This window comes from Mesoplodon bidens, assembly GCF_964165515.1.
Source record: "Mesoplodon bidens genome assembly, chromosome: 8".
Lineage (NCBI taxonomy): Eukaryota > Metazoa > Chordata > Mammalia > Artiodactyla > Ziphiidae > Mesoplodon > Mesoplodon bidens.
The window spans coordinates 39,545,774-39,569,914 of record NC_138165.1 but is presented as its reverse complement, the minus strand read 5'-3'; the positions used below and the strand labels follow the sequence as shown (position 1 = coordinate 39,569,914).

At 40.7% G+C, this 24,141-nt stretch overlaps 2 protein-coding genes across 13 annotated transcripts in view; one reads left to right on the top strand and one right to left on the bottom strand.

The window, feature by feature from the left end:
• Positions 1–2,617, bottom strand: part of CCDC148 (coiled-coil domain containing 148) — a gene marked incomplete at its 3' end in the record, with an annotated part of 286,502 nt that extends 283,885 nt beyond the window's left edge. For both annotated transcript variants that reach the window (XM_081242592.1, XM_081242591.1), the window contains exon 1: positions 2,335–2,617. In XM_081242592.1, the coding sequence (XP_081098718.1) occupies positions 2,335–2,359 (25 nt within the window). In that variant the 5' untranslated portion in view covers positions 2,360–2,617. The remainder of the gene's footprint in view (positions 1–2,334) is intronic.
• Positions 2,618–2,996: 379 nt separating this feature from the next.
• Positions 2,997–24,141, top strand: part of PKP4 (plakophilin 4) — a 247,608-nt gene continuing 226,463 nt past the window's right edge. For 7 of the 11 annotated variants that reach the window (XM_081242575.1, XM_081242576.1, XM_081242574.1 and 4 more), the window contains exon 1: positions 2,998–3,135. The gene's annotated coding sequence lies outside the window, so the exon portion shown is untranslated. Of the gene's footprint in view, positions 3,136–3,868; positions 4,272–24,141 lie in introns of all 11 variants that reach the window. The other 4 variants (XM_081242577.1, XM_081242573.1, XM_081242570.1 and 1 more) reach the window with 3 other exon arrangements.

The following is a 24,141-nucleotide window of genomic DNA, read 5'->3' as shown; positions in this document are numbered from 1 at the left end:
TTCAGAATCATTTGAGTAGTATTCAAGGGCAGAACATTGGGAGTGAAAAAATAGAAGCTGCAAGAAATTCCTTTCAAATTGTTTCTTGGTGAAAAGAAAAGCCTATAGATGGATATGGAGGGAGGAGGATAGTGGTGTTACCAAAGATCAGATATTTGTAAGGTGTAGGAAAAAAAGTTTGAAGGAGAGGATGTAACACATGATCTAAGAGAGCAATTATAATCAATGGAGGAAAATTCTGGGGTGGGAGGATGGCCAATGTTTAGGAGCACAAGTAGAGTGTGAGCTTGGAACAGAAAGCTGTCACCCTTCTCAGCCAGGACTGAAGGAAGTGATGAAGTGTGAAAATTGAGACTGAGATTTAGGAAAGTTAAGTTGAGAAACCTCGTGGTGGATGCCTCAGTCAAGTAGGAGGCAAGATCACTTGCAGAACTGGAAGAAGACCAAGTAGAGTGGAGGCCTGAGGAGAGCAGAAATAGGACAGATATGGGAGAAGTGCCCTGAATAATGTCCTTGGATCAGTATCCTGGATAATCACCCTCCTGATGAGGAAAGGAATTTAGAGAATCAGTGAAGACCCAGCCAAGTCTGGATAGCATAAACTTTTAGTGGAACAAAGTGATTTCTTTATCCATCAATGCTTGGTTGTACAGGAGCAAGTTCAAAAGAAACCTTTTACTGAAGCATGAGAATTACCAATAATAATAATAATAATAATGTTGATTGACAACATTTTAAGGGACATTTTTCATGGTGGATTTTAGTAACATTTTAATCATTACAAACATGAAATACACAATATCAAAATACTCATCAAACATGTGATCTGAGAAAAATGCAAAAAGAAAAGATTACTGGAGTAAAAAAATCAGTTAGTTCTTGTTTTCTTCTTTCTTTGCTAGCCTAAGGCAAGGAAAAAGGAAATATCAATGTTTTCCTTTCCACTAGACACATCTTCCATGATTATAAAAATAAAAAAAACCCAAGTCATTGGTATATTGTGAGTACAATAAATATGAGTATTATTTATAAAAATGTGCATTTTACTTTTTCTATTCTCCTATAAACAAACACCAAAAAGAAAGCAAAAGTAAGAAATTGAAAGCATGATGAGCTAATTTCCATGATGGCAAGGCATGAGACAGCACTCCAATGTTTTTCCAATTTTGATTTCTTCCCAGTTCTGGAAATATTTAGGGGGAACACTCATGTTCAGCTGTTTTGTTCCACAGTCCAACCCTGCACAGGATTATCAACGATGTTCAATTTTACTACAAGTTGTGAAAGATGTTTTTCTTTTCTTTTTTTTTTTTGAAAGATGTTTTTCTAATCAAGGTACCAGGTTAACAATTCTTATCTATTTTTGTAATTTTCAATTATCGTAAGATAAAAACCAAAAGCAAAGCATATTATCCAACTTAAAATTCAGGACAGTAGTTAGACATATGTAGCTTGCACACATATTAATCTGTTTCTCTCAACAAAATATTTGTAATTTCCAAAATCCTATCAGCATTTTCACACAATATGGTCCCTCCAACTTGAAGGGCAATAACATAAACACAGTCTTCTCTCTAAAGAAATTAGTATAAAAATGGCAAGATCACCAAAAAGAAGGAACATAAGAATATCAATGATTATATCATAGGCAATAGGCTTAAAAGCCTAATATGTTCATGAAGTCCTATTTTAATAGCTAGTATCTAAATATGAAAGTTATTTACAAAAAAACAATTGCTATTGACAAACTAGAACAAAGTGACTTTAAATGAAAGCAAAGCACTTGTAATTAAAGCTCAAAGATTTTTTGTGTGATTCCATGTCTCAGTTAATTTCTTTATCAAATTTAGAGATAAACTGGAAAACACCTAGAAAACAAAATCCGTCAACTGTAATCTATTTCCTTTACTCTCTTGTGAAATTATCAGAAGACATGCAGGATCAACTCTATCACCTGTGTCTTTCCCAACCCTGTAAACTCTTAGGGGAACGACCATGTACCTGTCAAGCTAACAGTGCAGAATGTACACACAGATGGGTGTTTAATAAATATCCTTCAATGGAGAGATTAGAGGTTTTCTCTGGGAAGCGGGGAACACATTATCTCATGCATTGACTCAATGACATCCATCATACAATACGTCAGCCTGTTTCCTCATCAAAATATCATCCAAAGGAAATCACCTTTGAGTCTCCTTTAAGTCTTCAGACCCCAAATTTTGAGGCAAGATCCACCCCAGGGAAGGGGGAGTGGTTGGGAAGAACAAGTAGAATTCATGTGGATCAGTGACGTCAGGAAGAAGCAATGATTTAAAGGATGGGGTGCAAACTCACCTGGAGAAGCAGAAGCTGCACACATGTCAAAGGTCAAAGGGCAGAGGCTGAGGGACTCCCCAGTCGCAGGAAAAGTGAAACGCCCACTCCCAGGCTCTCAAGGATTCGTATAGGGGCTCAGCTGTCCCTGTCTTTGACGCGACGGACAAACCCTACCATGCACAGCTGCTGTTGCCAGGAAGGTAAAGCGAAAGCTGCCCCAATTTCAGAGCCAGCACTCGGGAATCCCCCGGTACTTCTTTCCCTTTCCCCCTCCGGCGCCCAAAGCCAGAGGTACCTTCATCCTTACTCCTCACCGTTTCCAGGCCCTCTAGCTCTTAACGGCATCGGTCTCTATGGCGACCTGAAACCTCAGTTCCCATTGGTCAGTTCAATATGAGGGTCGGGCCAATGGGGAGGGCCAGCCTTTTCCTTCCGACCAATGGGATTGGCAGGGAGCAGGTCCGGAGACGGCGGCGTGCTGACGTTCCCGGGAGCCTGGGTCTGGCTGGGCAGGCGGGCTGGCGGCTGGGCGGGCGGCGGCGGCCTCTGGGCAGTAGAGGGGGCTCCGGGGCTGAGTCCGCGTCGACGCCGGCCGCGGAGGCGGCACCATGGGCAAGGGGTAGAGGGGCAAGTTGGCCACCGCCGCCGTCGGGGGTGGTGGGCGAGCCGCTTTGGGGTAGGGGGCGGGAGGGGGAGGGAGGGGCGGGCAGTCGCTCGGCCGCGGCACTTTTTTAATTTTTTCGGGTGCCGCAGCGGCCACCCCTCGGCGCCGATGTTCCTGATCCCCGGAGCGACGACGGCTGCTGCCTAACCTGGAAAGTAAGTGTGCGGGCTCGCGGGAGGGCGCGGAGACTCCTGCTCACGAGACCCCCGGCCCTCGCCCCGTCGCGCCGGAGCCAAGACCTGCCTGCGAGGGGCGCGGGGCAGGGAGGGAGGGAGACGGGGACGGGCGCCTCCCTCCCGTTACTCCGTCCCCACCGCCTCGCGGCCGCCTCGGCTTTCCTGCCCCGCCTCGTGTTTCTGCCCGCACTAGCTTGCCTGCTCCCCTCCCCCCGGCAGGCGCACAAGTTTCACCCTCCATTTGCTTTTCCCTGCGATTATTCTGCCCCGGTATCCCCTACATGCCGCGCACGACCCCTCCCCACGTTAGCCTTCTTGGATCAAGGGCCCCCAGCCCCAAACTTGAGTGCCACGCCGAGCCCTCCTGGACGTCTGCTCGGAGGCTTCCCAGCTCCTGCCCGCCTGGCACGCTGCTCCGCGCCCCCAACACCCCTGGGCGCCCGCCTTCTCCAGCCCTCGGGGCTGTCCGTCCCTCTCTCCAGCCCCAACTCCCGCTTCTTGGCCCCCTCCCCTTCCTCCCACGTCCCTTCTGCCTGTACGGTCTTGTGTTTGCCCTCTGAGCCCCGCGCTCCTTGCTGGTCCTGCTCACCGCCCAGTCCAGTGCGCCCCTCTCCCCTCACCGCCTATCCTCACGCTCCACCCCTCCCGGTTCTCCAGCCCCAGGCTTCCCCGGCTGCCCTCTTGCGCTGCCGCTTCCTTCTCTCCCTGCCAGGAGTTGAAGAGGAGCTGCGGCACCCACCCACCCGCCCCCCCTCCGGCGGAACGAGTGTCCCTGCCCGCCGCTGGGGCTGCTCAGGCCTCTCTCCTTTTCCCCCCCGGGAAGCGAGGGGGTGAGCGGCTGGGCCGAGATTTGGCTGCGTGTTGGCTGAGTGCGACAGCGAGCTCGGGCAGTAGAGGCGCCGCGGCGGCCGTGGCCGCGCGGGGCGCAGCAGTAAGCAGGTGTGTGTGTCCGGGGGGAACGTGCACCGCGGGCTCCTCGGCTGGCGACAGATTGTGCAGGAATGCGAGGAATGCACCAGGGGCATAGTCCACACCACCCGCCGCGTCAGAACTAGCGCCTTCCCGGTCCAGCTCTCGCCGAGCAGCCAGAGGTCACCGGAGCATCTTCGGAGCTGGTGAGCCTCGCTCCACTCCTCTCCTCCCCTTGCTTTTCTCCATGCGGCAGAGAGGGCGGCGGAGAGGAAGCCCGGCAGTTCGGGCTTCAGATAGCCTTTCTTCTGGGATTTTGGTGCATTGGTCTCCAGGACCGTGAATTTCGGGCCGATGGCGGTGTGGCCAAGGTTATAGATAATTGCACGAGGTTCTTGGCAAGTTTGGTTTGCAGGGTTTGAATAGTGCCTGACTTTTACGAGGGTTTTTTGAAAACCTGCAGGAAAGGGTGCCGAAGGTTCTTAGAGTAAAAAGCTTGCAGCCAACGTAATTTTAGCTCTATCAAAAAATGTCTGTTAATGCTCATGGACGGGGTTATAGTTCAAGAAAGAACTTGAATGCATCACTTTGCTGTCATAAAAATTGTAATTTTTTCCTTGCATACTGGACTGTGTTTGGACCTCTTATAATACATAATGAATAGAAACAGAGAAGCAGTGTTTGGTCAGCGATGGGACAGATAGGACTGTCTGGCACAGTTCAATTCAGGGCGTGTCAGTTACCATTGGAAGTAACATGGGTACTACAAGATCATGTATATTTCAAGATGTAATTTATTAGTTGAGGTCACAGTTCTTTCTTTTTTTGTTCCCAAGTTTGACCGAAAAATAAAAATACAGCTCTACAACTTTTAAAGAATGGTAATTATATATAAATCCAAAGTGATTAGTGTACAGTTTCAATCAAATTTTATTTTCCTTAATGCAGAAAAGCAAATTTTTGACAGAAGTTGCTTTTCTAGAATTGGGCTTAGATTCTCTTATTTTTAAAGGTAAAGTAGAAGACTGCTTCTCTTTTTGAATGTAGTATATTACTGTAGAAAGTATCCTAATTTCTGGTACCTGTGAAACAGTTGTGGAAAATGGTAACATGAAAATGAGAATAATTGATGTCCAAAATAAGTGTTTCTGGATTTGGAAAAGCATGCTATGTGTGCTTTTATTTGACACAATTTTCTTTGGAGGTTGAATTTACTATAAGCCTCTCCACACTTGGCTATTTTGTATCAGATTCAGGAAAACAATAAGTTGATTGTCCAGCTGTCTTCTAACACTACTGTGTAGGGATCAAGGGCATTGAAAAGTATAAGATGAGAGCCTTTTATTTACTTAAGGACCCAATGGAAAGGAAAAATAGAAAAGAAAAAAACTTTGTGCTGGGTAAGGTAGTGTCTTTTGGCTGCTTCATTGCTTTTCAGGTATGTTCGTAATTAGTGGACCTTCTAATTTAGAGATTTAGCTCTAAATTAGAGTTAGTAACACTGTGTAGGATATTGGGAAGTGTTTGGAGATGCTGACAGGAAACTTATGTAACACAGTCCTCACAGCAGAGTTTAACACGTGCATATTTGATTTGATGTGAAGATTAGAAAGTAAAAGCACATTGAGTTTCTCTGCCACATTAGAAATCGAAATAGCCTGTTCAGGTATATAGAGAATGTGTGTGTGTGTGTGTGTGTGTGTGTGTGTGTGTGTGTGTGTGTGTGTGTGTGTGTGTGTGTGTGTGTGAATGATTGGCTATACAAATAGTTTTACATGCTTCAAGTAAAGGTAGGCTTTCAGTTAGAAATATATTCTATTTGTCATAGATATTTGAAGGGAGGAAGTTTTGAAACTGGTGATCATTCACAGTAAAATGACATAAACTGTTTGGATCAGAGTGCGTTCCCTCCCCAACCCCACTATTACATAAGAGAAGGTAGCTGCATTTCGTGTCTTATGTATGACGTAGAAGATTCTAACTTGGGGGGCGAAACGTCCAGTTATCTGAATTCTTACCTGTACTGTCTTCGGAGGGAGATAGAGGAGCCACGGTGGAGATGGAAGGCATGAGAAAAGGTAAGCAGAAAGTAGGAGCAGCTGGTGTTCATGGGGGGGGGAAGGGCTGTTGCTGCATTTACAAGCTTAATAAACCAAATCTAATTATGTGAGTAGTTCTGACACAATTTGAATTTAAGGAAACTACTACCAAACTGAGTTCAATAAAAACTTTAGCAATTGTATGACCTTGAGTATCTGGATTGTCTATATTAAGTCAGAATTGCAATTTTCTTTGTTTTCTATACACATTGGGAAAATAAATTTAATTTAAAACTTTAAAATTTATTTAATTTTAAAAATCCAATTATTGCCAGTTTTCAAACTGAGTTATTTCCTTGCTGTTGACCAGGGGTTAATTTAAATAGAGAATTTTCATACCCTGGATGATGCCGATCATTTAAGTCCAGTGCCTCACATTACTACTTTGAAATATTAAGGTATTTTGAGATGCTCCATAAGCTAATTTTTTTTTCTGTTCCAGTCAAAAGGTATGCCCATAATTTGTTTCATTTTACAATGGACATTATTCCTTTGTTTTTAACTGGAAGATGAAGTAGAGGTTATTCTAGGGTTCTTCTAGGGCTTAATCATTCATGGAATTGTATGTCACTTTGGGAAGTTGCCTTCACACCTTCAGTGTACTGGGAGATAATTACTTCCTCAATGTGTTAAATGGTTTTGTAGTGCTTTTTCTGCACTGAAGGGGGAAGAAGAATCTAATTCATAACACCAATAGGCTGGATATGTTAGGAATATTAAGTAACTATTTCATGCCCAAAATGTAACTATAAATAGCTGCAAACAGAGAGAGACAGAGACAGACAAAGTAAAACTGGATGTAAGGCTTTGTATACTTCCAGTTAGTGATGATAACAGTTAGCAAGTCAGTTTGATGCCCAGCAGTGAAAAATAACAGACTTCTTCAAGGGTAAGGGCATCAGACCCTAAGTCACAAACAGCAATAATTCACGTGCTTACTGGTTGCAGCTGAGAAGTTGTACAACATTCAGAAGTTGCTCCCCCTGTCACTTCAGTAATTCAGTGGAATTTTCTTCATCTTTTGGAGGCTGTGTCACCATAACTAAATTGGGGATATTACATGATGGTGCTCTTCAGTTAAACTTAGAATGCTATAGACATTCCATTTGTCATTGGTCTGAGGAGTTTTTTTAATTATGATTTAGATTTATTTGATAATTTTATTTATTAAAATAAATTTGATATACCAATATATTTGATATACCAATAAATGTTGGCTACATTGCTGATCACTTCATTATTCATAGTCTTGATAATATAGTTTATTATGACTCATATATAGTGATTCATTGCAGGTGATCAAATGTCATTAGAGATTGCACTGTACATTTTTAATACTATAAAATACATAAATTAAAATATGGAAGTGTCTGAATTATTTTAAATCATATCATTGTGAAGCATTTTTCATGAACTGAATAATGCCTGATGTTTGGTTAGATGCCAATCCCTGTAGGCTGATATACAATATAGCCCTCACAAAGTCCAGAACTCACAAATAAAGGATGGGGAGGGAGAGGGTCAGGGGAACCAGTAACCCTTTTTTCATCAACAGCCAAGGCATGTTTAACTTCTATAGTTATTGTCTTATTCAGTATGAATTTAGTGAGTTACAAACATCCAAGGGTGTTTATTCTGCTCTTCCCTAATCTGGATCCCTCTGTCGTCCTTGCCCGCCCCAACACACACGTGCCACTACCACTACCAATGCATCTGTCTGCTTGGAGAGGTGGAGAAAGCCCCCTTTCAGGGACCACTTACATAGAATATAGAAGTTGGTGCCTAGTGTTCCAGGTTGAATTTAGAGCAGATGTGGGTTTTTGTCATAAAAATGATTATATTTTTATGAAAGTTATGTAAAATGTGAGGTTGAAGAGGGGCTATCAGAGTACCATGCAGGCTTTGGGGGCCTGGCCTGGAACTTAGAATATAATTTTTCATGGACACCCACAGCCCATTTACAAATAGACTTAAAACAGTGGGTAGGTGGTATCTGAAATTCTGGTCCACTGTAAGCTCTCTCTTTAACTGCAAACATGAGAAGAGGTGAAAAGCACCCTAAGCCAGAAATTAGGAGATCTGCCATTAAACGTTATGACCTCCACAAACCATTTCATATTTGGGTTACAGCTTCCTCCTTTTAAAAGTGCAGGTTTTGGATTGCATTGATCTAAGATATATTTCAACTCAAGGTTCCCAAAGTTCTCAGGGTTTTTTTGTTTTTTATTTTAAGAAAAAAGGTTTCATAAGCATTGCTGTATATAATCATTCCTATTTTCCCTTCTACCCCAAATCATAACAACAGGAAGTTGGGGTTCTCTTTTGAGACTTTTGAATCTCCTTCATGTTCACCTTAAATAGCTTTTTTTTCTTTAACAGTATAATTTTGGGAAGTGAGGGGAAGGGAATGAACCATATAATGTTTTTAAGGTCTCTGTCTACCCCCACCCCAGTTCAAGGTGAACCAAGGTACTTTAGGCCAGGGAAAGTCTTTGGGATTTTACCTTCACACAGAGCGAAGCCCATGAGAAGTGTCATTATAAGTCAGTGAGGTGTTGTAGTTAGCAGCCAGAGTGTCATGGTTCAATTCTGCCTCTTCTGTTTGCTAGGTGTGTAACTTGGTAAATTATCTAATCTCTCTGGATCTCATTTTGCTCATCTGTAAAACAGAATGACAAAACTATCCACCTCATATTGTAGTTGTGAGGACTAAATGAGTTAATACATGTAAAGCACTTACAACAGGGCCTGGCTTAGGGCCAACTCATAATACATTTAAGTTGTTTTTATTCTTCCATTGTGGTACTTAATGATGCTTTCTGTAGCATCTACTATTTGCCAGGCAAATTACTGGCTTGTTTTCTGTGATCTTAGTCAATATGATTATGAATCTAAATAGGATCTTGCGGGGAAGAAATAAACTACTGAAGAAAAATTATTATGAGCTTGGTAGTTTGCAAGAGATTGCTTTTAAAGAAGAGAATCCAGCAAAATAAATCAACTCAGGGCCTTTTTAAAATAGGGAAGTTAGACCTTGTTCGGCAGGCAGTACTTAGAGGCATGTAAACACCACTAATGTGTAGGAGATTGGGTAAACACATCTTAATAAACTGTTACCTTTAAAAGGTAAAGACTGGTAGTATTATACACTTGCAAAATGTAAAACATACCTTTTAAATGTGTGTGCAACTATTGCATTTGCAATTCTAAGTGGTAGTCATTTTATAAAATGTCTTTGCTAGTCAACATGTGAAGAAAGTGTTAGTGTTAACCAATTATGGACTAAAATGCACGTTGTAAATAAACTCTTTAAAAGCTGCCTTTTCTCTCTGAAGTTCACACTTGAAATTGGCAGGAAACTACCAAAGCAAGAAAAACTAGAAGAAAAGTTTGGAAAATACTTGATGTAAACCAAAAGACGGTGGTTTAATAGATGTAGTCTCTAGTCCTAGACCTGGCCGTATTACTCAGCTGGTGTGTGTGCCATGAGCAAGTCATTTAACTCCTCTGGGCTCTGGTTTTCTCATCTTATGAAATGAAGGTGTTGGACCAGATGCTCTCTAGAGTCCTTCTAGTACTTACATTTCACTTCTCTTAGCACAGCCAGCATTCTCATTCTGTTGTATTTTTTCCTCAGCAAGAATGTACTGTCTTCTCAAGAATTTATTACAATTTACCCTCTGGGGTAAGGGGAGAAAATTGAAGTTATACACATGAAATGCTCAGCTTCTAAAAATATAAATGTTGCAGCCAGACAAACATTTGTCCCCATAATGGCTGAGTTAGTGTCTACCTTCTTGGACTCATTTGTTAACAGACCAGTCTGCTGTGCACATTTGAGGCTTAAGCCCTTGTTGAGGCTAAATTTTCCAGAAGTTGGATAGAAATAGAAGGGAAGTTAATTTAGGTGGTGGTTAGATGGGACTGGTCTTGTTAAAATGAGAAAGGTCCATTTACCATTTGCTTTGGTTCGATTTCCCCTAAAAGGTTTGATTTGTCCTCAAAGAAATTAAGCAACTGAGACAGAGTTGTTCCTCTGGAAAAACTGTTGCTTTTCCATAAACAGAACTCATTGATCTATATCTCATTATAGAATATAGGTCGTTTCATTTAACTCTGGTTTTTTCGTGCATGGCCAACCAACCAGTGTTCAGAAATTGCAGCATATTTCAACAGGATGATATTTTACTTAGATTTGTGCTCTTGTGTCTGTTTTTTTTTTTTTTTTTTTTTAAGCAATTAAAAAATCCAGCAAAGAGATTTTCTCCTAGATCCTGCTCTCCCCCACAAAGGGGGAAAAATTCCTATAGAACTTACATATGTATACCTCCATATACAGTAATTTAAAAATATTGAGATTGACTATTTCCCTTTACTAATACAATAAGTACATTATTTTCAAAAAGGAGAATCATACTACTAATACATGCAATATTGATTGAATTTTCAGTATGATCAAAGTAAACACTTGAACAGGCTCTTAAGTTTCTATACCTTCAAGAGAATTGTAAACACTCAAAGTGGAAACCAGTAATAACCACTTTGCAGTGAGGTTCATCATATTGTCTGACACCTGCAACCTGGATTGAATGGGGAACAAGGACTAATCTAGTTAGAATAACTTCTTAGTCCTAAGTACCACCAGGGGTCCAAGTGAGGGGACTGAACACAATTAGCACTTCAGATATTTGCTGGAGTCCTACTGTGTGTGAAGAATTGTGTTTTGTTTTATATACCTCTTATTTAAAAAGATACATGATTCATTTTGGTTCCATTTAGTCATCATTCATTTGTCCCCTGCTCTGTGTGAGACTCAGTGCTAGGCCTCATGGCCAAAAGATGAGTTTCCCTAGGGAGGTGTTTTTTTTTTGCTTTATAACAAATTTAATCAGTTATACATATACATATGTTCCCATATCCCCTCCCTTTTGCGTCTCCTAGGGAGTTTTATAGTCTGTGTTGAATTCAGTATTCTCCATCTTTGAGGAAGCTGTGATTAATTTTACCATTTAGTTGGTAAAGATAATACACATGAACTGGAAAAAATTGTTCTAGAAAACTTTGGTATATAAATAAACATGCAAAATTGTTCTGTAAGTATTAAGGATGAGCTGTAAAATGACTTTGTATTCACTAGGTTTTAGCTAAACCTACTTTTTAGGTGTGTTATGTGACACGTTACCAGAATCTAGATAGACGGCTGTGTTAACCACTGTCAGCGGCTTTCTTAGGAAAAAGCCTGCATGTGAAAAAGTGCTGCCTACCAGTAATAATAGTGATTTCAGAAAAGGCTTTAATCATGAACTTGATTATTTGGTTTATATTTCTTGAAGTACTTTACCTCATAGCCTATGTAAAATAATTGGTCACAATGAAAATGCATTATTTATGAAGAACCATAATTTATGCCTTAGGACCTGCCATTTTAAGTAAGTTCTTTTTTCGTTTTCATATAGCATTACTCTAGTTTATTGTGTTTTGTGCTTTTCTTTATACAATTTTTATGCCTTTATAAGTCCAAACGTATTATCTATTATTGAAAATACTCCCTTTTGTTGTTATGAATAAACAGAAGAATGTTTTGAAAATCTCTTGAGACATCTGCTAGAATAAATGGTCTCATTGAATCTTACCTTGAACCTCAGACTGATGCCCTGATGGGAATTTTCCACTTACTGTCAATTTATCAATGACTGAAAAAGCAACAAAGTCAGTTTTTAAAAAGCACTGAAAGAGGAATCAGAAAACCCAACTGGACTTTCACAAGAACTGCTGTTATTTTGAGACCTGCAATAAGCAATTCAGCTGTTAAATGTCTAACTCAGACTGTCCACATATGAGAAATATGTGTCAGTCTGAAATCTTTGGACAATATATTGGCAGGTGTCAGTCTTCCAAAATATTGTTTCTGAGTTACTTGATCAGAACTTTGAATGCAATTTTCCATAGAAACAACATAAATCCATAAATCCATCATCCTAAGATGTAACTGGAGTATATCAGTTCCAAGTTCCTATGGTCCTTCTACTTCCCTGAGCTACTTGAGAGCAGGGACTTTGTTTTTTTTTGCATGACTTAATCTTGACCTCCAGTCTTTCTGGATACCTTAATTGAATGAATGGGTTTTTAATTCCAGTCTTGGCATACCTTCACCTTCTACTCTAGGATCAACCTCTCCCTGCCTATCGCCGTCCCTCTTTCCTTTTGTAAACTACTTCTGTAAACCGTTTGGTCTTAGACACTCAAAACTATTTATTGTACATGTTTCAATGGAAAAACTGCATTCTGCCTTATTTAAACAATTACCTTTGTAATACAGTTTGGTAGATAAATAATTATGTCAAATTCCTTGCTGAAGACATTAATTAGAAAATCTTAAACAGACTGATTCATATTCATTATAGCCTGGATTATAACTATGGTGAGATGAGTTTACATAGCACGCTCTTTCTCAGAGTATTAATATGTAGCTATGAAGCACCAAGACAAGCTTGGTCAGGTTTTGGCCATATAACATTGAGCAAACTTTCTGTGTCCTTGCCTTTTGTGAATTAGTAATATCTTTGTTATATTCAGCTGATGAATTGAGGTGAAAAGTAGATGCATTTTTAAGCACATGAAGTCTTTCAAAGGAAAAAGTTAGTAAAATAATACAAGCATAATTAGCATTATAAAATTACATGAACATTAATACTCATAAAACAGGAAATTTCGCAGCTTGTTTCTGATGTAGTGGGTGCAGCAAACCTTTGTTTGGTTTTAGAAGTGTAGTTAGGGGCTTCCCTGGTGGCGCAGTGGTTGAGAGTCCACCTGCCGATGCAGGGGACGCGGGTTCGTGCCCCGGTCTGGGAAGATCCCACATGTCGCGGAGCGGCTGGGCCCATGAGCCATGGCTGCTGAGCCTGCGCGTCCAGAACCTGTGCTCTGCAACGGGAGAGGCCACAGCAGTGAGAGGCCCGCGTACCGCAAAAAAAAATAAATAAATAAAAAATAAATAAATAAAAGTGTAGTTAGAAACACTCTTAAACATTTTGGTGGTTCCTCCCCCAACCTCAAGTAATCACTGTGATAAAATTTGAATAAATTATAATTTTTAAAAATTAAACTTTTAATTGTGAGATGATTATGAACTCAGAACTCACAGAACATGCAGTTAGAAGTAATAATACACACATCTTGTGTACTCATTGCCTATTTAACCCCAGTGGTGACAGCTTGCGAAACCATAGAACAGTATCGCAGTCTGGATATTAACATTGATGCCATCAAGATACAGAACATTTCCATCACTCCAAGGGTTCTCGTGTGGCCCTTTTGCCGTCACACTTCCACTTCTCTCCCATCCTCACCCCCTCCTTAATCTCTAGCAACCACTAATTGTCCTCTTTCTATACATTATAGAAATATAATTTACTTATATAATTTCATCATTTCTAGAATGTTACATGAATGAAATCATACAGTATGTAACTTGAGAGTTTTTTGTATCTGTCTCCTCAGCATAATTTTTTAGAAATTCATGCAAGTTGTTACACGTATCAATGTTCTCTCCTGTTTTATTGCCGTGTAGTATTCTATAATAAGAATGTACCACAGTTCGTTTAACCGTTCACACTTTGAGGGACATCTGAATTTATTTTCAATTTACAGAGCTACTAGACATATCTCTATGCAGGTTTTTATGTTATAAGTTTATATTTCTCTGAGGGAAATGTCCAGGAATGCAATTACTGGGTTCAATTATAATTTTTAAAGCTTCCTTTCTATAATTATACACTGAATTACATGTGACCTCGGTAATTTAAAAGTTAGATTTATAGTTTTTTTTTTTTTTTTTTTTTTTTTTTTTTTTTTTTTTGCGGTATGCGGGCCTCTCACTGTTGTGGCCTCTCCCGTTGCGGAGCACAGGCTCCGGATGCGCAGGCCCAGCGGCCATGGCTCACGGGCCCAGCCGCTCCGCGGCATATGGGATCCTCCCGGACTGGGGCACGAACCCGTATCCCCTGCATCGGCAGGCGGACTCTCAACCACTGCGCCACCAGGGAGGCCCAGATTTATAGTTTTGGTAAATTATAAAAACCTTGTCTGTGAAACCAGGTCTTGCATCTTTTATTACCGAGTTGTTTTTTTGGTTTTTGGTTTTTGGTTTTTTTTGCAGTACGCGGGCCTCTCACTGTTGTGGCCTCTCCCGTTGTGGAGCACAGGCTCCGGACGCGCAGGCCCAGTGGCCACGGCTCACGGGCCCAGCCGCTCCGCGTCATGCGGGATCCTCCCGGACCGGGGCACGAACCTGTGTCCCCTGCATCGGCAGGAGGACTCTCAACCACTGCGCCACCAGGGAAGCCCCTTTCTCTATATTTGAATGATACAACCTTAGCACCTTTTAATTTCATAGAAGTACGATCTTCCCAACAAATTTTAGATTTCCCAAAGGCTTTCTGTAGGTAGCTGGTACGCCCTTCTCTGCCTGGTGAGTTCATGGTTTTTTCCCTTCAAGGTCTAACTTAATGACCCCTCCTTGGTGAAGCCTCCTTTGCCCTTCTCTGCAGATTTAAACCTTCCCACCTGTGCTTCTTAGCACTTTGCATGTAACTCTGCTACAAATATGTGTCACACAGTGTTCAAGTTATTTCTCTGTCTGTGTTCCTGGCTGTATTGTGAGCACTGTCCAGGTTAGAACTGTGTCACAGCCGTCATTGTAACCCTCACCTAGCAATGTGCCTGACATACATATTAAGCACCAGATGCCTGCCTTGGGTAAATGAATAATGAAATACTTTGTTTATAACCTTAGTCATCCCTCTCCACTCTAACCTTTAGTGAGTCCCCATTTTTCACCCTGCAGGATCACTTTAGACTCCAGCCTGCCTACCAATAAAGGCCCTTCACAATCAAACCTTAATTACTCTCCTTCCTGAACCTTCTGCGTCAGCAAAACCGGTTTCTACTCACTGTTTCCTGACTCCCTGTGCTGTCTGTTTCAATCCTCACAGCCCTCCAAGACCTAGTTCAAATCCTTCCTTGTGTGTGTGACCTAAGACCGCTGGCTGATGGTCATCTCTCCTTCTCCAAATGTCTCTTTTCTCTGGCGTTTAATGATAAATTCCCCATGGTGGTTTTTCTGTTGTTGTGTTGGACTGTTAACATCTACTGATTAACTTTTCTCTCGTCTCTTTCCTCCAAGTTGATTGTAGCTCTACAGGCAGGGCCCTTGTCTTGTATGTTTGCTATCTACCAGGTGACACATTTCAAGTAGAGCTCATTCAGGAAGTAGAGGTTGTGCCTGCTGGTGATGTTGGTGGGCAGGGCCAACCTCTAACTTTGGAATGCTGAGATATATACGAAAGATAGTCTCTCGTGTCCTTCTTTCATTATTAGTTATTTGCGAAGCACCTAGTATGTGCCAGTTTTTAGTATATGCCATTTAGATGTTTTGGAGACCTCAGTTGTCAAATAAGCTACATCAAAATGAAGTTTTGATGGTTTGTTCTTAAAGACCCCTTTGCCAAATAATCTGTATTAAGTGGGGTTTTGCTTCTCTAAGTTGTTGTCTCTTATTTTTAAATAGTACTGTCCCATGTTGAAAAGAGTGAACACTGTGAGAAAACAAAGAAAATTTTATCTCTTGAACTTTTTTTTTTTAAAACAGTGAAAAGTTATATGTTTTTGAAGCTACAGAGTTGTGATGTCCAATCTGGTAGCTACTGACCACATGGACTACTGAAAATCTTAAATTAAAAATTCAGTTTCTTGTCCTCACTAGCCACATTTTAAGTGCTGAATAGCCACATAGGACAAGTGGCTATAGTAATAGGCAGATACAAAACATTTTTGTCATTGCAGAAAATTCTTTTGCAGCTGGTATAGAGAGTAGCTGGGACCAGTTATAAATAAAATAACAAAACTGTAAATGTTTTTTGGTTAACAAAGCAATATTATATAGCTTTGCAGTTTCCAAAGCATTTCTATTAATATTTATTTAATCCTTCTAATAACTCTGTAAAAATAGGTGATATACTACCTTCATTTCACTAGCACAGAAATTATAAGAGAGTCACAGTAATAAAAAAAAGTATCAAAATAAACTGTAAGTTTAGTTTGTGGTTCAGTTCTTCATACTGAAATAAGATAGTTGTTATTTAGTAGTTAATATTTGGTTAATGAATTATGGAAAGCATTTGATGTACAAGAATGTGTGATCTTATTTTTTTCATCACTTAAAATCTCATCAAGGGGACTTCCCTGGTGGCACTGTGGTTAAGAATCCTCCTGCCAATGCAGGGGATGTGGGTTCGAGCCCTGGTCCGGGAAGATCCCACATACCGCGGAGCAACTAAGCCCATGGGCCACAACTACTGAGCCTGTGCTCTAGAGCCCGCGAGCCACAACTACTGAAGCCCTCCTGCCACAACTACTGAAGCCCGTACGCCTAGAGCCCGTGCTCCGAAACAAGAGGAGCCACCACAGTGAGAAGCCCGTGCACCACAAAGAAGAGTAGCCCCCGCTCGCCACAACTAGAGAAAGCCCACGCACAGTGACAAAGACCCAACGCAGCCAAACATAAATTAATTAAATAAATAATTTTTTTTTAAAAAGAAAGGACCATGCTCACAAGTATATTAAAAAAAAAAACTCATCAAGTTAAAAAAAACTTGGGCTTATCTTTTGAAATTTTCAGTAGAATTCGGAGAATTGTAGTCAAGAACCATTCATTACAGAGGCCCAGTGCTCAGTATGGGACGGGGTACGGAAATGATTTGGGAAAGGCCTAGTCCCTACATTCAGGACATTCACTCTTAGAAGTGATGTTACAGTGGCAGCTGAGCCTCAGAGATGCCAGAAATGTCCTTACTGACTGCAGAGAGGCTCGATTGTCTTGATCTGTGTGGCAACTTCAAGTCTGCCAGTCTTTTCCTCTCCTGCATTCCGCCTGCAGGCTGAAACATGTCAGGGCAGCAAAGGTATAAAATTTTGAGTGCTTGTCCTCAAGAAGCTTATGTTAAAACTTGTCCATGATTCTGGGGATAAGAGAAAGAAAATGGTTGTTCTGAACATCTTTGATTTGTGGTTTTGCTTCGAAAATTAAATTTAAAAACTGCCTGGAACACATAGAAGTGTAGGTATGCAAAGTAAGTTAAACAACATGCGAAATGGAATTAATTTAGTATGCAGAGTATCACCTTGCTTCATAATTGAAGGAAAGCAAAGCAGAGCCCTCCCCCTTCCCTTATTTTTTCTTTTAATGCCGATCTAAGACACAGAAATTTCATCTGATTTTTAAATTTCCATAAAGTAGCTTCAGAGCAGAAAAAAAAGAAAAATCCTGACATACAATTTCAGTTACTTTAAATAAATATATCTTGACATTTCATGTTTTTAATATTTAAGATATAACAAATCTATGCTGTATCCTATGGTCTCATTTTTTACTGCTTTTAAGAAGCTTAGGTGATTGACCCTCCTGATAGGGAAAGTATAGGCTGTAACTAGTGTGCAGGCCCCTTCTCTGTGACTCAGTTTGCTTGTAAAGACATTAAAACTGATAGAGTCAGTCTGAAGGTAATTTTTCATTCACTTTTATTTGATTCATTTTAATTTTCAGTTCTGTGCTGAGCTTCTTAAAGCTTTTTGGAGGAGAGAGAGCTGGGGAAGAATACATTTTTTATTTATTTATTTATTTATTTATTTTTGCGGTACGCGGGCCTCTCACTGCTGTGGCCTCTCCCATGTGGAGCACAGGCTCCGGGCACGCAGGCTCAGCGGCCATGGCTCACGGGCCCAGCCGCTCCACGGACCGGGGCACGAACCCGTGTCCCCTGCATCGGCAGGCGGACTCCCAACCACTGCGCCACCAGGAAAGCCCAAGAATACATTTTTACTCTATATCCTTTAGAAACCATGTGATAAGATTTATTTAAGTTTGGGTTAGCTGTAGAACGAAACTGAATAACTTAAGGATGTTTACTTTTTCAATCATCAAACATGTTTAAATGCCTCTGTTAAGTTTAATGTGGTATCTGAAATGGAATTACTTTTCAATGACTAGCGCTTCGTTTCTTTGAAATAATGCTTAGTTCAATAAATGGCAGTTAATAGAAGAAGGAAATTGTCCTGATTTTGTAACTATGAATAAGATTGGAGAAATAGTAAAACAGGCGTTCATTGATATTTAGTTGGAAGCTACTACTTATGGCAGACCCACTAGGAGAAGAGAGATGAATCTTACTTCCAGTATGTCTTCTCTCATATGTGTGATGAGCTTCTGTCACTGCAGTGATTTGCACAGTTTGAAATAAAGCACAGTTTTTCGTGTCAGCACTTGAAGGCTTTTTTTTCTTTTTGACAACGAGCAAAACGTTAGACATTTCAGTGTGAATAGCTCTCGTGATCCAGAAAATTCGAGCAGACAATTTAATTGTTCTTGACTGTAAAAATTAAATCTGATACTAAATTTAATCCAGAATCTATTCATGTAGGCTTTCCCCCCTTATTTCAAACAGAAATTAAACTTGCATGTCTAAGCAACTACATTGATGTAACATTCAGAAGAAAATTCATGCCAAGTGATTTATAACCCATCCTCCTTACTCCCTGATTATTATTAATCCTGTTCTTTGACTTTCCTGGCCCCATCCGTAAACAGGCTCACGTCTTCATCTTTAAAACATTTCTTCCACCAAAGCCCCCTTTTGGGCCATGGTTTTCTCTCCTTCCCCTCCAAATCCCAGAGAGATTCCTCTACCCTGGGTGGCTCCATAGTGCTTGTTGAGAAGGGGCTTAGGTTGGTGGCCTGGCTGAAGGAGGGACCAGGGTCTGGAAGCTGTGTTTATAACAAGCATGCTGTTTTTGAGTTAAACTGTTCATAGAATAGGGTGACTACACTATACTGACAAATTCCCAGCTACACTGGGCTTTCACCAGTGTCCTAAGGAACACAGGGTGTTTTGCCCTTCCCTCAGCAGTTTAAGGCCTTTTTTCTCTAGCAGAGATAGGAGAGAAGGATCCAGGTGGTATTTCGTGCCTGTCCCAAGGCAGTTGCTCTTCTCCTCCCCAGGTCTGCACCTAGTGGGAGGCGGTCTCCGGACTCTGGCCAGGCTTTTATGTTGGCACCTGGGGAGGTCCACGTAGAAGAACCTGAGTGTGGGTTCACCTCCTGTCTGTGGTCCTTCAGAGTTCTGTATTCTCTTGCTTGCCCACATTTAGCCTTTACCAGTTTACTAGCTCATTTCTTCCTGCCAGCATTCAGCAGCATTGCCCCAGGTAAGGAGGTCCATCTCCTTGGAGGTGCCTCTCTTTCCTTAATTTCAGGTTAGTTGGTTATACTGAGGTTTCAGCTCTCTGAGTTGAAGAAAATTGTGAGTTGGCAGACTGTGTGGTGTTTTTGTGGCTGTCATCAGGGTGAAATCTCTGCTCTTTCTTTGTTCTCCTGGAGGAAATGTTATATACGTTTACAGCCCCTGTGAAGAAGCTAATCTTTCCACTTCCAGTGTCAAGAACCCCTGGCCCCAGTTTTAAAATCTTTTCATTAGAGCTTTTTTATTTTTCAATAACCTGTCTATGTGCTGTCTCGCCACTAGACTGTGGACTAACAGTCATAAAACTGTGCCTGGCACAGAGTGGGCGCTCAGTAAGTGTAGACGTTGTAGTTTGCATTTTAATCTAAATAAGGGCACTTTTCTTCTTATACTTAATGGTGGCAGCATATTCTGTCTGTGCCCTGCCCACATGCCATGGCACTCAGCATCACGTCATTGTCTTCTGACCTGACAGCTTCCTACTACAAACCCCTGGGACTTCTAGCCTGAAGGCTCTGCTACCAATGTTGGGTCAGGTCAGAAATGCCAGGAGGTTATCATCCCTAGGAGTAGCCCCCAACCATCAACTAACGGGAGCTGGACCAGTAGCCCAGCTTCTTGGCCCCTTAGTTGAGACATCCCTGAGGCCTGTCCTCTGCAGGCTCCCTGAGGTCCCCAGCAGACAGGAGATCCATTTGCTCAGAGCAGTGACCTGCTCACTAATGTACCCCTTAGTCACTTTCTTCCCTACCTTACTTGTCCACCTCCCAAGTCAATTACTTGCACTCCAATCCTTGTCTTGGGTCTGATTCTGGGGAATTCCAACTCAGTACAGTTTTAATTCACATAAATATTCAGACATTTGAAGTTCCGTATATTAGGAACAATCAACAAAATCAAGGAGATTTGACTTTTTTTTTTTTTTTGAGAGTTGTTATAACTTTCAACAGATTTTCAAATGGTTCTTTGCTTCTCCCCTCCAAAGAGTTAGGATAATTTCAATAAAGGTAAAGAAACATCTTTTTTTTTTTTTTTTCCTTTAGCTTGAGACTTTAGAGCAGTTCTTTCCCTTTCAGAGGACTTTTACAGTGAATCTTTTTAGATGTGATCAGGAAATCACTGGGACATTATAGGTGCACATGTGGGCATATCTCAACCCTGGATTTTAAAGATATGATTTCAGGTTTAACTTTATCATCCACATGCACAGCAAAAATGTATTGTGGTGTCAACATTTTACCATCCCTTTCCTCACTTTGAATAGGGAGCTCATCCTCTGAAGGTTTAACTGAATTAAAATAGTATCAGTTTGGATTAGAGAACTGCTATTTTAAATATAGGAAAATTCACTTTTAAAATAGTTTTTTTTTTCTAATTATAAATGTGATCCATACCGTTATAGAAAAATCTTTAAATTCAGAAAACTACAAAAGAAGGAATTGAAACCCATCTATATTTACCTGCATCCAGAGGTGATCACTGTAGGTATTTTGTTATAAACCATCAAATTCTTTTTTAAATGTATGACTGTGTTAAAGTTAAGCCACAGATATGTTGGTCACACTTTGAGGAGAACACTGCTGACAAGGTTAATGTTTATGGAATCACAATATGCAGTCCCTTCCTTTTACAGAAGAACCTGAGATCTGGAGAGGTGGTGACTCAGGTTCATGTACTTTCCTGGATCAGGAGATGTAGCTGCTTCCTCAGGGGTTGTGTCTGTGTGTATCTTCAGCCTGGTCATCCTTTGTGGGAATAGCCTTTGCAGTCTGGGCCTCCCAGAATCCCACTGAGTCCTTCCCTTGATGGATGCCAGATTGTTCTCTGTGGGCCACATCTCTGCTTTCCTTCTTAAGGTGATCAGTTTGCTGCTCCAGTGGTTACCTCTACTTGGGTTACTCTGGAAGAGTTACTTGGGAGACTTGACTTCAGGTTGGGTGGCAGGAAACAATGGCGCATATGCAGCATCTTCGGAATTTGTGTTACTGATATCATTTTGGTCATCCAGTCTCCAAGGCAGGTCCAAATTTAAAGCTGAAAAACAGTGAGACCTAAGTCATGACCTGAAGCCTAAACCAAAAACCATGTTAATATCCCCAGATTATTAGCCAGGTTTGTTGAAAAGATATGTTGATCTCACTGAGAGCTAACATCCCTTTCTGTCACCTCTTGGATTAATTTTGTGTTTGATTTTAGGTTTTAGGTTGTATTAGTTCTTTTTAATCTTTATATAGTAATTGCTGCTTTATGCTTTAAAATTTTAGGAAGTGCTAAAAAAAAAACACCTCACCACACACAAGTGTTATGGAATCCAGATATAGCCCTAGATTTGACATTCAAATGTCTTCAAAAAAATGGAATCAAACTGTTCTGCATATTCAAAATGTACCTTTTTCTAAAAAGTAAATACAAGATACTTTTCCTGAATGACTCAAATGTTCAGTGTGAGATGAATCAAGTCGCTGGTCCCTGAATCATTCATTCTCACTGTGTCACCAAGACATTCACATGTCCCCCTCTATCTATTCTTGGACTTATTATCTTGATGAAATGGCCTAACCCAGGAAAACCTTTCTGCTTCGTGTTAAATAGCTGGCCTTAGTACTTGAAGCTTTGGTCTAGTGGTGCATTAGGATGTTGACAAGTACATATGAGAAGCTACTACTGAAGTAGTAAAGATACTGAAGATACTATTATACTAAAGATACTATTGAACAAAATCTTAGGCCCCAAGAGAAATTGGTGAGGTGGCAGTGAGTGATATGTGAAAGAAATTTGCATCAGGATTTGGCTTCTATTGATATAGTTCAGTTTTCTTGTTGCTTCAAGTATCATGTCTTATGGTCATTTTATTTAAATCTAAGAAACTCAAAGGGGGCGGGGAAGGCCTATCCATGCTACTGAGCTAGTCAATTTAAAAATAATCTCTTGAGGGCAACAGTCAAACCCTGCCATGATAGTGTGGGTGGGATACAAAAAATTCAGTCCTATGAAACGTGGAGGTGAATCACGGCAAGATTAATGAAGTCACCAAAGTAGGTCTGCCTACCAAGCTAGCCAGCCACAAATTCCAGGAGTTTGGCTGCCAGTACGTTTGGTTATATATAAATTTTTGTATGTGAATTCACATTATCCAAATTTGTGTAGCTGTGAGGCACTTTTTGCTGTAATTTGTTCAGTACATAAAGTCTTTGCTTCATTGGTATCAGACTTGTTCCTATCCTGAATTTGTTGGTGACCAGAAACAACTTCAGGATAGGAACCAGTTTGTATCCATTAGTCATTATATCAAAGTAAAGCAGTGAAAGCATCATCAGTAATTACAGAAGTCTTAAGTGCTGGTTAGGTATCTCTGACTTAGGAACACTGGAGATGGCCAGATCTTTAGGTCTGGAGTCTGAACCTGACCTCTTAGTTTGGCCAGAAGGTACTTCCACCCTTAGATGTCTACATGCCCAGTGCTGTGCAGACACACACAGAAGCTCAGTGCATTCCATAAGCCTTTAATCCACAGTCCGCCTCCATTATGTGTGCCAAGGAGAGGAAGAAAACTTGTTGACAGCAATTGATGGCCCAACTGTTTCAAGGCCACAGGAAACTTTCTCAAAACTGCAAGTCCAGTAGGATTGCATCGCAGCATCCTGGGCAAGGTACCATGTCTCTCATTAGCTAATTTAGATGAGAATTCAGGACTTTAATCCCCTCCCTCCCCCACACAAAAAATTTTTAAAACAGGAGATGATCTAGGCCAACTAACCTGGCGTTGTGCTTTTTGCAAATAAGGAATCGGGAGAAATCCTTGCCAAAGTGAGTGAACTACTTCACTGCAGCAGAAGTATCAGCTCCTGTGCCGTTGAAATACTAATTATGGCCTGATTTCTCTGAAAGCCAAGCAGCAAGGAACAGACCCTGTGAAGAGAAGTGAGATAACAGGGTTCCCTGGAATTCTATCATATTGATCAACTGGGATTAGGCTGAGGTTCAATTTCCTGGTAACAATTCCTTATTAAAAAAATGGCCAAAGCCCCATGCCAGCTAAGCTGTAGGGACCAGCTTCTGAGGTATGCAGATAATAAGTTGCTAACTATTATAATGCCTCATATACGTAACCAATAAGCCAGGAACAAAGTTTATAGGCTTAGCTCTTGTGTTCTAGAGAGAAACTTCTGGTTCAGGCTAAAAACATTTTCAGTGTTCTAAAATAGCCTGGCAAAGGTTAGAGATCTTAAATTTGCAGTTTTCTTTCTGAAAGGATGTGGTTTGAAATTTAACCTCATGTTAGCTACAAGATGTGAGGTTGTTGAATAAGGAGGAATTTTAGCTTTATCCCAGATTATAAAGACATAATCATTACTTAGGTTATTATTTTTTTAATTAGGGAAGCATTCAATAAATTTACTGCTGTGCCTTAAAAGTAATCACATTATGTTGTATGCTTTGTTTCTCCCATTCAGTGAGTTAGAATATTGTAAGATAAGATGCTCACAAGCAGATGACTTGCTATGATTTTGATTTTCAAAGTTTAATAAACACTTTGGACTATGCCGACAATATATGCAGTCTTTAAATTCTTTGTACTGAAAGATACATGTTTTAAAAGTGTTGTAGTAGGTATAATTAAGATAAATGGAATCATTAACAAGCATATGTCATCTGTCATCTGTCCACCTCGGCAATATCTC